This window comes from Salmo trutta, chromosome 36, assembly GCF_901001165.1.
Source record: "Salmo trutta chromosome 36, fSalTru1.1, whole genome shotgun sequence".
Lineage (NCBI taxonomy): Eukaryota > Metazoa > Chordata > Actinopteri > Salmoniformes > Salmonidae > Salmo > Salmo trutta.
Genome location: NC_042992.1, coordinates 39,077,596 through 39,092,912, shown reverse-complemented (window position 1 = coordinate 39,092,912; position 15,317 = coordinate 39,077,596). Strand labels below are relative to the sequence as shown.

General features: G+C 43.2%; 1 protein-coding gene across 4 annotated transcripts in view; it reads right to left on the bottom strand.

Moving 5' to 3' along the window:
• Positions 1-4,962: 4,962 nt before the first annotated feature.
• Positions 4,963-15,317, bottom strand: part of LOC115176059 (histone-lysine N-methyltransferase ASH1L) — a 46,238-nt gene continuing 35,883 nt past the window's right edge. For all 4 annotated transcript variants that reach the window (XM_029735819.1, XM_029735821.1, XM_029735822.1 and 1 more), the window contains exons 22-27: positions 8,445-8,535; positions 8,016-8,154; positions 7,730-7,902; positions 7,457-7,623; positions 6,649-7,093; positions 4,963-6,508 (exon numbers count right to left, since the gene is read on the bottom strand). In XM_029735819.1, the coding sequence (XP_029591679.1) occupies positions 6,417-6,508; positions 6,649-7,093; positions 7,457-7,623; positions 7,730-7,902; positions 8,016-8,154; positions 8,445-8,535 (1,107 nt within the window). In that variant the 3' untranslated portion in view covers positions 4,963-6,416. The remainder of the gene's footprint in view (positions 6,509-6,648; positions 7,094-7,456; positions 7,624-7,729; positions 7,903-8,015; positions 8,155-8,444; positions 8,536-15,317) is intronic.

The window sequence follows — 15,317 nt, the reverse complement described above, 5'->3', positions numbered from 1 at the left end:
CATGGAATTATCCTGGTTTCAACTGTACGGGTCAGATGGCAGACAGTGTGTATGGCATTTTGTGGGCGAGCGGTTTGCCGATGTCAACATTGTGAACAGAGTGCCCCATGGTGGCGGGTTATGGTATGGTTAGACGGACAACAAACACAATTGCATTTTATCGATGGCAATTTGAATAAACAGAGGTACCGTGATGAGTTGAGGCCCATGGTTGTTGCCATTCATCCGCTGCCATTACCTCATGTTTCAGCATATTGTACAAGCCCCAAGTCGCAAGGATCTGTACAGTTACTGGGAGCTGAAAATGTCCCACATTGAGCATGTTTGCTCTGGACCGACATGTACGACAGCGTGTTCCAGTTCCCGCCAATATCCAGCAACTTAGCACATTCATTCAAGAGGAGTGGGACAACATTCCACAGGTCACAAACAGCCTGATCAATTCTATGCAACGGATGTCACATGAGGCAAATGGTGATCACACCAGATACTGACTGGTTTTCTGATCCACATCCTTCCTTTTTTTTAAAGGTATTCTCAGTCATGTGAAATCCATAGATTAGGGCCTTTAAAAAAAAATATATATTTCATCTTTATTTAACCAGGTAGGCCGGTTAAGAACAAGTTCTCATTTACAACTGCCACCTGGCCAAGATAAAGCAAAGTGACAAAAACAACACAAAAGAAAAGAAAAATCTATGTACAGTGTGTGCATGTAGAAGAGTAGGGAGGAAGGCAATAAATAGGCACTAGAGGCGAAAATAATTACAATTTAGCATTAATACTGGAGTGATAGATGTGCAGATGATGATGTGCAAGTAGAGATACTGGGTCGCAAAAGAGCAAAAGGATAAGTAATAATATGGGGATGAGGTAGTCGGGTGTGCTATTTACAGATTGGCTGTGTACAGGTACAGTGATCGGTAAACTGCTCTGACAGCTGATGCTTAAAGTTAGAGAGGGCGATATAAGACTCCAGCTTCAGAGATATTTGCAATTCGTTCCAGTCATTGGCAGCAGAGAACTGGAAGGAAAGGCGGCCAAAGGAAGTGTTGGCTTTGGGGAGGACAGGACCAGTGCAATACACCTGCTGGAGTGCGTGCTACGGGTGGGTGTTGCTATGGTGACCAGTGAGCTGAGATAAGGTGGGGGTTTACCTAGCAAAGACTTATAGATGACCTGAAGCCAGTGGGTTTGGCGACGGATATGTAGTGAGGGCAGCCAACGAGATCATACAGGTCGCAGTGGTGGGTAGTATATGGGGCTTTGGTGATAAAACGAACGGCACTGTGATAGCAAACTGGATGCAGTCTGAGTAGAGTGTTGGGGGCCATTTTGTAAATGACGTCGCTGAAGTCGAGGATCGGTAGGATAGTCAGTTTTACAAGGGTGTGTTTGGCAGCATGAGTGGAGGCTTTGTTACGAAATAGAAGGCCGATTCTAGATTTAATTTTGGATTGGAGATGCTTAATGTGAGTCTGGAAGGAGAGTTTACAGTCTAACCAGAAACCTAGGTATTTGTAGTTGTCCACATATTCTAGGTCAGAACCGTCCAGAGTAGTGATGCTAGTCGGGCAGGAGGGTGCTGGCAGCAATCGGTTGAAGAGCATGCACTTAGTTTTACTAGCATTTAAAAGCAGTTGGAGGCCATGGAAGGAGTGTTGTATGGCGTTGAAGCTCGTTTGGAGGTTTGTTAGCACAGTGTCCAAAGAAGGGCCAGATGTATACAGAATGGTGTCGTCTGCGTAGAGGTGGATCAGAGAATCACCAGCAGCAAGAGCAACATCATTGATATATACAGAGAAAAAAGTCGGCCCGAGAATTGAACCCTGTGGCACCCCCATAGAGACTGCCAGAGGTTCGGACAACTAGCCCTCTGATTTGACACACTGAACTCTGTCTGAGAAGTAGTTGGTGAACCAGGCGAAGCAGTCATTTGAGAAGCCAAGGCTATTGAGTCTGGCGATAAGAATGCGGTGATTGACAGAGTCGAAAGCCTTGGCCAGGTCGATGAAGATGGCTGCACAGTACTGTCTTATCAATGGCGGTTATGATATTGTTTAGGACCTTGAGCGTGGCTGAAGTGCACCCATGACCAGCTCGGAAACCAGATTGCATAGCGGAGAAGGTACGGTGGGATTCGAAATGGTCGGTGATCTGTTTATTAACTTGGCTTTTGAAGATTTTAGAAAGGCAGGGCAGGATCGATATGTCTATAAAATTGGGGGATGACTGCGGCAGCGTTCCAATTTTTTTGGATCTTTGATGATACGAGAGGTTGAATAGGCTAGTAATAGGGGTTGCAACAATTTCGGCGGATAATTTTAGAGGGTCCGGATTGTCTAGCCCAGCTGATTTGTAGGGATCCAGATTTTGCAGTTCTTTCAGAACATCAGCTGTCTGGATTTGGGTGAAGGAGAAGTGTGGGGGAGGGAGGGGGGGTGGTTGGGCAAGTTGCTGCAGGGAGTGCTGAGATGTTGGCCGGGGTAGGGGTAGCCAGGTGGAAAGCGTGGCCAGCTGTAGAGAAATGCTTATGGAAATTCGACAGTGCAGTGGTGACTATCCTCCTTTTGCTCTATGACCCCCACAATGACACATTTGAAGGTAACTGGTACCTATTACAAAAACTGAGTGAAAGTAGTTGTGCCTACCCCACCCAAAAAAAACAATTCCTGAGTCTTATCTCCTCGATATAGGACAAACACTTCAACTTTGTTTATTTTGATACATTTATGAATGTGTTATTCAATGCATTTCTCTGGGCTATAGTAGTAAAGGCCAAATGTTATATTTTCACAAATATTTGTATTTATTATACGTAAAGGGGTTCTAAAATTCCAAAACAAATGATCCATATGACCATCTTAAACCAATTCCATACAAAAGACTACAAAAAGTGCAAGTGCAATTAAGTGTTGAAAAAAATATCTAACTTTTTTGGTTAGTACTCTGACTGTTCGGTCACCTGGTCAGATAGGAGCCATCCTCCAACTGGCCACGCCCAAGAGGAAGACCGAGAGCCAGATGATCCAACCAATTGGAGGACGACCTACACAACCTGGGACTCAAAACCACATCAGACTGGGACCTGGCCCTGAATAGGACAGAGTGGAGATACATGTCAAGGTGCTATGTGCAAGTGAGTAACTAATGCTACAGGGACTTTTTGTAGTATGGATTTTAATTGAGTATATTTTTGCATCCTGACCTTGAATTTTCCTTTTTATGGTTTGTGTGTACCTGCTGAACTCCATAATTAAATGAGCTCTTATGCACCGGCAGCCACCTATCTCAACCTGGGAGCAGACCCTTGTACTGCTCTTCTACATCCCTGCTAAGACGGCTGAATATAACTCAATTACATTAAGGAAATCCAGAGCACAATTTAACATGATCAAAAAGGCAAGGCAAAATAAACATTTATTCACAATAATGTAGTGCTTTTTATTAAAAAACAAACAAAACAAATTGAATATAAAACAAAAAGTAAAAACCAACAGCATTTTCATAACTTTAGAATCATAATTACAAACTTTTAACGAGAGTGGAAGAAGTTGACAAACTGTACACATCACAAAATGTCTGCCAGGCTGTCCATTTACAATGCTTGTATCTTATTTTGTGATTGTCTAAAAATAACTAAACAAATCACACAAAACACACAAATACAAGTACAAGCATCATATTTATGACCGCTATCACAAATTTATGACCGCTATCACAAACTGAACAATTTCTCAAGGGGGGGGTTACATATTGGAGCTGACATCTTTCAAAATATCAACATTAAGGTGGTTTGTTTTTTTAGTGTTCAACACTTTGCAGCAAAAACAAGGAGCATATTTTCTCCTCAGAAGTAATATTATTACAGCGACAGATGTAATTTCAGAGTCACTGTTATGTCCCAATGCTTTATATGAAGTTCGTTTGACATTCTTCTCACACTGAACAAAAATATAAACGCAACATGTAAAGGGTTGGTCCCATGTTTCATGAGCAGAACTAAAAGATCCCAGAGATTTTCCATATGCATAAAAAGCTTATTTCTCTCATTGTGCACAAATTTGTTCACATCCCTGTTAGTGAGCATTTCTCCTTGACCAAGATAATTCATCCACCTGACAAGTGTGGAGTATCAAGTAGCTGATTAAACAGCATGATCATTACACAGGTGCACCTTGTGCTGGGGACAATGAAAGGCCACTAAAATGCGCAGTTTAGTCACAACACAATGCCACAGATGTGTGAAGTTGAGAGAGCGTGCAATTGGCATAGTGACTGCAGGAATGTCCACCAGAACTGTTGTCAGAGAATTTAATGTTCATTTCTCTACCATAAGCCGCCTCCAACATTGTTTTAGAGAATTTAGCAGTATATCCAGCCGGCCTTACAACCACAGACCACGTGTATGGCGTCGTGTGGGTGAGTAGTTTGCTGATGTCAACGAACACAATTGCATTTTATCTATGGTAATTTGAATGCACAGAGATGCCTTTAAAAAATGGGCCTCAGGATTTTCACGGTATCTTTTACCAACAGTTGCATATCGGTGAAATCCATAGATTGGGGCCTAATTAATTTATTTCAATTGACCGATTTCCTTATATGAACTGTAACTCAGTAACATCTTTGAAAATGTTGCATGTTGCATTTATATTTTTGTTCAGTATAACGTTTAGGCAACAAAAATTCTGTTTAAGTTCATGTCATTCAATTAGGACAGTTGTACGTTTTACTGGACAAAAACACCTTCTCTCCCAAGCTTAAGTGTCTCGATTATAGTAATACAAATGACAGAAATAATAATTATAATACATATGGGGCTGAGTCCTGTACAATACACGAAATCCGTTATCAAGATATTGCTTTTGGAGACACTTCTCACATTATCCCAGTCTGTATATACATAACTTGGCACTGTACAACTTTCTGTCCTCTTTCCGTCGGTTTTCTTACTCTCTATGCCAGTCCATCTTGATGGGACATCTCGATCTAAGTCTCATTTTAAACAGAAGCATTTGGAAAAAATAAATCTCATCAAATCTCACAAATGATTTAAAATATTCTCCATGGCAACCAGAAACACATTTGAAGAAAACATTTACAGCTAGAATCCCTTCCCTCCCAACAGATACCCCTTTTCACAGAATATAAGAAAATATGACCGTCACAATACATTTTACATTACCTATGGTTTCCATAATTTCCCATAAAATGTTAATTGCCATCAAGCCCTTAATTTTTTCGTAATTTTTTTTCTTCAAGAAATCTGGCAGATTAGACACACAGATGTGCATACACTCACGCAAGGCAGTCAGGGACCACGGCGTTCTAAGGCGTTACAGTAAGAGTCAGTGTTCCCGCCGCCTGACTTCATTAAGCTGGTGAAAGAGGGGCGAAGCGGACTGCCTCACAAACTGAACAAGACACTTGACTGACCAAAAGCGCACATTCTATCTTTCCAAAGACCACCAGCTATTCTTTACAAACACAATCCCATCCTTCCTTCTCTGTTCCTAATGAATTACTACAGTATGAAAGAAAAAGAAATACTTATTATTAACTTGCTTTTCAGACTGCATCATCCAATACCGTGTGAGTGTTAGTGTGTCTCGTTGATACATTAGAGAGCCAACAATATCCATGGTACCAAAGTGCAGTTGACCAAACTCGTTCCTGCAGCTTCTCTCCTAGTTCATCGTCAGCAGTGTATGTTTACAAGTTGCTCATACAGTCCACTGCATAGTCCACTATGTCACTCCTATGCCTCTTATCCTGGTACATTTAGGTCTCGTGGCCTGTTTAGTTTCATTACCACTTAGTCCCACTGGGGGCGCAGGTCTCCAGCCTCCTCATTCTCATTTGATGTCGTAAAAAAAAAAGTATATTTCAGTCTATGACTATGCCACAGCCATGTTCAGTACCACATGTTCCTTTCTTTTGCTCACAAAAAATAATTGACTCAAGGTTGCACTGATGAGCCGTGTGTATGGATAATGTGAAGCCTATGTAATAGTCTCTTCGCCCTGAGTAACCAGGGCTGTCTTTGATTATTTGTTCAATGCGCATTTTTAAGTGCATGGGGTACTTTTTCCTACGTAAAAAAAAATATGCATTTGCATCATACTTCAATAAGTCTGGGAAGAAGAAGTCCTTGCGTCCCCAACAAAACCGTTACCAATGACCACGACTGCCGAGTGCACTGCTTCAAACCGTTGGGTTGTCATTGGGCTGTCTCATCACTTGAGATGACAGGTTGGGGAAGAGGGGACACGCCTGGGAAGGGGTACCAACCCTTGCCCTTTGTGGTCACTTTCTCTTTGCAAATGTCATCTTCCCTTACTATGTTTTCCATTTCACCCCCACCTCTCCCAAGTGAATGAAAGGGGAATGTGCTTGCCAGGTAAGTGGCAACATCATTTTCTACCCACAAAGTCTCCGAATCCAAGCGTCCTTCTACGTAATCGCCGCCCTGACCCCTCCTCTAGAAGATAAGTGACATCTATGGCTGTTGGAAGAAGAGAGAGAAGTTACTAAACACCAATGACACTAAGTTAACTGTCCGATATTTCCCCTTCATCAAGTCAAGTTTCCCTCTCCATCAAACCACCCAGTGTCTCTATACCCATTTCCTCATTGCCTGCTCACCATTCTTATTGGGTGTTCTGTGTAGCAGATCCAGCAGAATCTTGTTTAGCCGATCCCTTTGTGCCTCCCTCCTGCCAAGTCCAGAGTGATGGAGGGGTGAGGAAGACATGGAAGGGAGGAGTTCCAGCATGTCTACTCCTCTCTCTGCTGCACCTTCCTCCAGCTCCCTATGCTCCTCTACCTCCTGCCCCCCTTCCTCTTCTTCTCCCTCCCCTGGCCCAACTGGTTGCGGGGGTTGAGCAGCCGCAGGGAGTGTGGTTTCTTCTTGGGCAGCATCCATGTCCCCCTCTACCCCTCTTCCGTTTTCACTCTCCGGATGGAAGTTGTCACCCTGGTCGCATGGGGAAGCATCGTCCTCACAGGCTCCTCCAACTCCTTTGGGCCGCTCGCTCTTCCAGGCCGAACGCCCCCCGTTCCTCTTGTAGTTGTCGGGAACGTAGTGCGGCTAAGGCGAGGTTGGGAAGGAACAGACTCTTTCAGTTGACTTAGTTGTTCATGCACAACTTAGATTTTGGGATTATTAACAATTAGTTTTATGAACAAGCGATACGAATTGGAGCAGAATTAACTATCAAGCTGGACCACCATCTTCTCTCTTAGGATAACTAACGGTTTGCAAAAACAGCACACAGTAAAAGAATGGTAGGCACATCAGTCATCACTACTGCCCGATCCATCATCTTTGATAAATCAACTCCGATACACTTCTCTGATTACACCAAATTCAATACTACCTCAAACTAGCCTCACTAAAACTCCAGAAAAACACTTCAATACAAACCCCAGCCCTCCTCTTGGACCCTCTTACCGAGAAGTCTCTCTTGGGGGCCAGCCTCTTGGGGAAGTGGTTGAAGGCGTAGGGCTTAGTGCACACGGGGAAGCGGTTGCGGTGGATCTTGTAGAAGAGGTGCGCTGACTTGTCCAGGCGGTAGTCGCAGATGTACACGTCCTGCTCCTTCACTCCCTTCGGCCGTCCTGAAAGAAAATAACACCACAGGTCAGTTTAGGTAATTATGTGTGTTAGCTCAGCGTGTGTTTATACATCTCCCTTACAAACTGTGTGTGCGTGTGAGTGTCTCACCCTTGCAGTAAGTGTAGAGGTCGAGGACACAGCAGGTCCCAACCACGGCCTCCAGTGGGATGATCTCGTAGAGCGGCACGCGGAACAACTCGTTGTGGTAGAAGCGGCGCGAGGGCGAGTGGTGTGTCTCGTGGGGCCTGAAGTAATGGTGGCCAAAGGCAAACCTCTCACCCCTACAGGGTACACACACAATGAGACGAGAGTCAGAGGCAAAAATACAGCAATGAAATCGCTGATATTGCTCAGTGCTGGCTCGAAGTGGTGTTTCCTTTGCCCCATTCCTTACTTTTCGCTCTTCCAGAGTTTCTCGATGCGGAAGATGTCCAGCTTGTCCCTGTTGACATGGGATAGGAGGCGGTAGGACTGCCTGACTGGCTGGCCCTCTGGGGTGCGTCTGCTGTCCCTCATCAGGTACACACAGTCACCTGGACAGACAGGTTACATAACATTGTCATGATTTCTATTTATTAAGCATATTTAACACACCCCAAGGTGCTATACAACTATTATTCAATGTGGCAAACAATCATACTAAAACACTGACGTGGCCTTATACAGTACATGGGGTCTGAAATGTCATTCTATTCCCTATATAGTGGCCTACTTTTGACCAGAGCCCTATACTTCTGAGCAGGGCCCTAGTTAAAAGTAGTGCACTATATAGGGAATTGGGTGCCATTTCACACACAACCATGGTTATAGTCCCCCTCCATACCTTGGTGCAGCAGGAGTTCGTCTCGCAGTAAACAGATGTGGTAGATAGAACCAGACTGGGCGTAGCTGGGCTGGGGCAGCATTGGCACCTCCTGGAGCACCAATGGGACAGGATATCAGATGAAACAGGAAGATGAAACAGACAAAGCACTCCTTTGACATAACCAGGGCTGTGGCAGTCATGAAGTCGTGTCAGCCGGAGATTGGCAGTTATTTGCTTGACAGTCTCACTGTAATTGACCGTTAATTACAGTTTTTCCCAATTGTTTACGCTCTAAAATTGGAACTTGAAACGCAATCACCGAAACCTGAAACTCATGTACCAAATCCCTAAACCAAGTCTGAAATTCTGCAAGCACAATTCCTGCTTTACACTCAGTTTTCAATTCTATCACACTTTTTGCAAAACAGTTCTCTACATTAGGCACAACATTCAAAATGTAAATATATTTTGTCCCTTTGGAAAGCAATGCCAAGCTCTATACACCAATTAGCAACACCCACTTCTTATAGGTGAACACACTAGTTGCTGAATTGTTCACTTAAAAATCTGAGCTTTAGCACTATAAAAAGACCACAGATGAGCTCTCCGGTTTTGTAGGAAAATGGAAGTCAATGGTGAAGCAAGAGTTAGAGGTGAAGGAGTGAGAGTAAGAGGAGGATGAGGAAGGACGAGGAAGGACAGTCGTCTCAGATGAGATCAGGGACACATTGGTTGACCATGTGCTCAACCATGGATTGAGTATGAGGGAGGCTGGGCAGAGAGTTCAGCCCAACCTGAGCCGCTACACGGTTGCATCCATCATCTGTACATTCAGAAATGACAACTGGTAAGTTACCTACCATCTACACTATGCTCTTTATGTATGCATACTGTAGCATACTGCAGTCCGACATATCAGTAGGCCTATGTTACTCAGTGATTGTTGGCCAATGTCAATTTATATTTAAAGAAAATAGATTATTTTAGCTTACTGTAACCAATCATATATTTGTGGATCTTCTACAGAACTGAGACACGGACAGGCCATGGTGGAAGACACCGGCTGTTCACACCAGAACAGGAGACCGCTATTGTGAACATTGTGGTGGCAAACAATACCATTAGACTACGAGAAATCCAGAACTACATAATTGCAGACAACACAATATTCAATAACATTCACAAGGTGGGCTTGTCAACATTGGACCGTGTATTACAGCGCAACTGAATCCGGATGAAACAGGTCTACAGGGTGCCATTTGAGCGTAACTCAGAGAGGGTTAAAGAACAGCGCTATGAATATGTGTAAGTAAGTACTATACTGTTAATTTACTATCATCATATCAGCACTGTATAGACACATTACAGTACTGTAATCCAGTGTATCGTGCCTCACCATATTGACTGCTCAAGGTCTATGGCACATCTGTCACATAAAATGGCGGCGGAAGAAATGGCAGCTGGTTTACGGGCGCCTAACCAATTGTGCTGGGTTTTTTTGCCGTTATTTGTAACTTATTTTGTACATAATGTTTCTGCCATCGCATCTTACGGCAAAAAAGAGCTTCTGGATATCAGGACAGCACACACCTCGGATTAGACAGCTTTTTCTCCAACAAGCAGGATGCAACGGATGTACTTCAGACACCCGACAAAGCCAAAATCCCCATTATTGGCAAGAGAAAGGACACAGAGCGGGGTGCCTCAAAGATCCGCCGACGGCAAGTGGGAAATCTGCCTTTACCGTCAATAGTACTTGACAACGTACAATCATTGGACAATAAATTAGAGGTACGACCACGAATATCCTACCAACGGGACATCAAAAACTGTAAAATTCTTGTTACACTGAATTGTGGCTGAATGACGACATGGATATTCAGCTTGTGGGATATACGCTGCACTGGCTATATAGAACAGCACACTCCAGTAAGATGAGGGGGGTGGTCTGTGCATATTTGTAAGGAAGTATCTAGATTTTGCTCGCCTGAAGTAGAGTATCTCATGATATGCTGTAGACCACACTATTTGCCAAGAGAGTTTCCATCTATACTTTTTGTGGCTGTTTTTTTTTTACCACCAGGCGGATGCTGGCACTAAGACCGCACTCAGTCAGCTGTATAAGGAAATAAGCAAACAGGAAACCGCTCATCCAGAGGCGGCGCTCCTAGTGGCCAGGGACTTTAATGCAGGGAAACTTAACAGTTTTACCTCATTTCTATCAGCATGTTAAATGCGCAACCAGAGGGGGGAAAAAAATTAGGGACTGTAGTGGAGCAGGTTGAGAGCTTCGAGTTCCTTGGTGTTCACATCACCAACAAACTAGAACGGTCCAAACACCCCAAGACAGTCGTGAAGAGGGCACGACAAAGCCTATTTTCCCTCAGGAGACTGAAAAGATTTGGCATGGGTCCTCAGATCCACAAAAGATTCTACAGCTGCAACATCAAGAGCATCCTGACTGGTTGCATCTCTGCCTGGTACGGCAACTGCTCAGCCTCTGACCGCAAGGCACTACAGAGGGTAGTGCGTACGGCCCAGTACATCACTGGGGCCAAGCTTCCAGCCATCCAGGACCTCTATACCAGGCGGTGTCAGAGGAAGGCCCTAAAAATTGTCAAAGACCCCAGCCACCCCAGTCATAGACTGTTCCCTCTACTATCGCATGGCAAGCGGTACCGGAGCGCCAAGTCTAAGACCAAAAGGCTTCTCAACAGCTTTTACCCCCAAGCCATAAGTCTCCTGAACAGGTAATCAAATGGCTAACCGGCATATTTGTATTGTGTCCCACCCCCCCAAACCCTTTTTACGCTGCTGCTACTCTCTCTGTTTATCTTCTATGCATATTCACTTTAACTATACCTACATGTACATATTTCCTCAATTAGCCCGACTAACCGGTGCCTCTATATGGCCTCGCTACTGTATATAGCCTCCATACTGTTATTTTCATTTCTTTACTTATCTATTGTTTACCTAATACCTATTTTTTGCTTAAAAATTGCACTGTTGGTTAGGGCCTGTAGTAAGCATTTCACTGTTAGGTCTACACCTGTTGTATTTGGCGCACGTGACAAATAAACTTTGATTTTCTTGTCTGTTTCAGTCTTGGCACTGGATGCTGCTGCAATTCAGCACATTTATATTTACATTGATGAGGCTGGCTTCAACCTAACCAAAAGAAGGGACGGAACATTATTGGCCACCGTGCCATTGTGAATGTCTCTGGACAGCATGGAGGGAATATCACCATGTGCGCAGCCGTTAGCCAGCAAGGCGTCCTCCATCACCATGCCAACCTTGGTCCCTACAACACCGCCCTTCTCATCACATTCCAGGACACACTACATGGCATCCTCATTCCAGCTGAGCAGAGGGGTGGACCAGAGCAGCCTAGGTATGTTGTCATCTGGGACAACGTGCTTTTCCACCGGGCTGCTCTGGTCCGCAACTGGTTCATTGACCACCCACAATTTAATGTTCTATACCTCCCACCATATTCCCAATTCCTTAACCCAATTAGAGTTTTTTTCGGCATGGCGACGGAAGGTGTATGACCGCCAACCCTTGCACGCATGCCTCTTCTGCAGGCAATGGAGGATGCATGTGGTGAAGTTGATGTGGGGGCTTTCGGCGTCTGGATCCGTCACTCCAGAAGATTCTTTCCCGTTTATCCAGGGAGAACATCGCTTGTGATGTAGATGAGGTGCTGTGGCCAGACCGAAAGAGGCAGGATGCAGCCTAATGTCTGTATTTTGTCTTACATTTTGCATGTGTTTTTGTCTTCTGAGTTTTGAAAGAATGAGCCACTTACATTTTTGGGGAGGGGTACAGAAAACCCTTTATCTTACTGAATGTTTTTCCTGGTTCTCTCCTGTTGGGTATGGAAAGTTCTACAAACAAAACAGGTGTTGAAAAATACTGCATTTTGGAAATAAATGACAATGTTTTTGTTACTGTATTGCATGTGGTGTGTTTATGTATATTTGAGTAGGTATACATTACTGTAACAATATTTTACAACCAGCTAAAGTGTAACACTGAAAATGCAAAAGGCATAAACATACTGATGGGATATTCATAGTAGTGTTTTGTGTTGAGCACATCAGTGTGTTGTTGGTTGGTAGACAGATCTATTCATATGACGCAAGAGAAAACAGTTTTGAATGCAGTGTTTGCATTTTTGTGTTTAGAATTTTGGGAAAATGGCCCAGAGATTCAGCAAACGTGTGTCAACAATTTTGGAAAAGTGTAACAAACACATTTCGCATCTCCTGGCTTCCACACATACGGATGCAGACCTTTGGAACATTACATTAAAAAGTCTGATAAATCCATTTAATATAGCCTACACCTTCACATTAAATCCATTATTTTAGACAGGTCTAAAGAAACATGATATGAACAAAATGTCTAGTTCAGAAGAACAGAAAAGCATACTCTTGAGTTGTCCTTATGTTAAGCGCTGATATGGCTGTGGGCTACACAATAATTTCAGGCAAGATCTGCTTAGAATTCCATAGCATTCATTTGTATTATTTTATAGTATGAAAATAAAATAGAAAGGATATTTTCTTCAAATGATTTCCAAGGGAGTGCACACATGCGGCTATTCTGTGTTGAGCGGTTAACAAACTTGCTTAATTTAAAGTTATTTATGCAACTTAAATTGTGATAAATGTTGGCCTATATGTTTGGATTCTTAATACATTCTTGAGCTGCATGATGCATCTGATTTGAAAAATGTTCCATGAAAGACATGAGCTCTGATTTGTTTATTGTGCAGACTGCACACACTTCATCCGTATCTCATTCACAATTTAACAAGCACTTGATAATATTCTCACCAGGCCTCGGATTTCCCAGGGACATCCCTCGTGTGGCCATAATGCCCCCTAAAAAAGCCTTGACTTTTGCAACCAAAGTGGCTGTTGGGCCCTTGGGCTGAATATAATAGTTATAATTCCCTTCTCCCGGCTGCCGTGCTCCGAAGCACCTCTCACTCACGTCACTCTCAGATCTCAATTCTTATTAGCCAATGCCCCTCAAGTGATCGGGTCCTTCTCACAGGCATCTCAGTGCCGAAGTAGGCTATAAGTGAAGACACACGTCGGGGATGCAACTGCATGTGTCACTCTTATCAAATTCTAAGGCCATATTGAAGAACTGTCCACATTTAGCCTACTTTCGTCAGCCAACAAGATACGTAGGCCTAATGAACAGCAAAAGCACTAGCCTATGTCAATCTACTGTCACCCATAGTACAAAAGTTGACCTATTCTATTGGGCAACTTGTCCTTCTGTGCGAGAAATAAATATCCCCGACGCAATATAACCACTCGCATAAAAAAAGAAACAAATGGAAAAAGCCATTAGGCTGATGGAACAGATCAGAACACTTAACTTAATGTTGATAAACGATTAGGCTATTTCTTCACATTATAAGCGCAGCAATGCACACACGGCAGTAGGCTATAAGCGTGAATGTTCCAAAATGCAATCAATTCGCGGGAAAACACTTCTCAAAAATTACCCCATTGTGATTATGCATTTAATGCTTTATTAATAAAAAGGTGCATTTTTATCTTGAAACTCATGCACTGCCTATGTATGCCTGTTAGGCTCTACAAGAGTTGTATATCAGATTGATGTGCTTAGTTTTAAGAAGTTATTTGACCACCTTATCAAACATATAGGCCTATGGGCTAGGCTACATGAGGTGTCCGACTATGATTTGAAAGTCACAAAAAAAGGCGTGTGCTGTTTCTTGCCTTTCTGCACACACTGGACATCATTCACAAGCAATAATACATCATTCACAAGTGACAAGCCAATCCTGCCACCCATCAGACTATTCTTGATTTAATATTGTCTTTACATTTACTAAATAATATATGAGTGAAATTAGTTTTGATTTAGAATGGACCATTATCATGCAGCTGTCAAAAATACATAATCTATGTACTTAGATAGCAAATGGAGCGCTTTTCCCATGGTTTATTTTCATGCCAGCCAGGTAGGCTATACTCCCGTTGTAAAGCAAAGCAATGTGCTTAATATGAGCATGAGCTCATGGGCTGTCATTAAGTGTTTGATATTCGATTATATTTGCATTGATGTCAGAGTGATGAGGGACAATAGCAGCAACACAAACATAGGCACAGACACATGCATACACACAATACACACAGATTTTGTGTTGTAGATATTTAGTTGTGAATGTATAGTACTGTTTTAATTTTATACAGTGCATTCAGACCCCTTGACTTTTTCCACATTTACATTACAGCCTTATTCTAGAATTGATTAAATTATTTCCCCCCCCTCAATCTACACACAATACCCCATAAGAATTTTTGCACATCCTATTAAAAATAAAAAACTTAAACATCACATTTACATAAGTATTCAGACCCTTTACTCTGCACTTTGTCGAATCACCTTTGGCAGCGATTACAGACACGAGTATTCATGGGTATGACGCTACAAGCTTGGCACCTGTATTTGGATAGTCACTCTTGTGTCGTCTTGGCTGTGTGCTTAGGGTTGTTGTCCTGTTGGAAGGTGAACCTTCGCCCTAGTCTAAGATCCTGATCGCTCTGGAGCAGGTTTTCATCAAGGATCTCGCTGTACTTTGCTACGTTCATCTTTCCCTCGATCCTGACTAGTCTCCCAGTCCCTGCCGCTGAAAAACATCCCCACAGCATGATGCTGCCACCACCATGCTTCACTGTAGGGATGGTGCCAGGTTTTCTCCAGACATGACCCTTTGCATTCAGGCCAAAGAGTTCAATCTTGGTTTCCTCAGACCAGAAAATCTTGTTTCTCATGGTCAGAGTCTTTTAGGTGCCTTTCGGCGAACTCATGTGCCTTTTACTGAGGAGTGGCTTC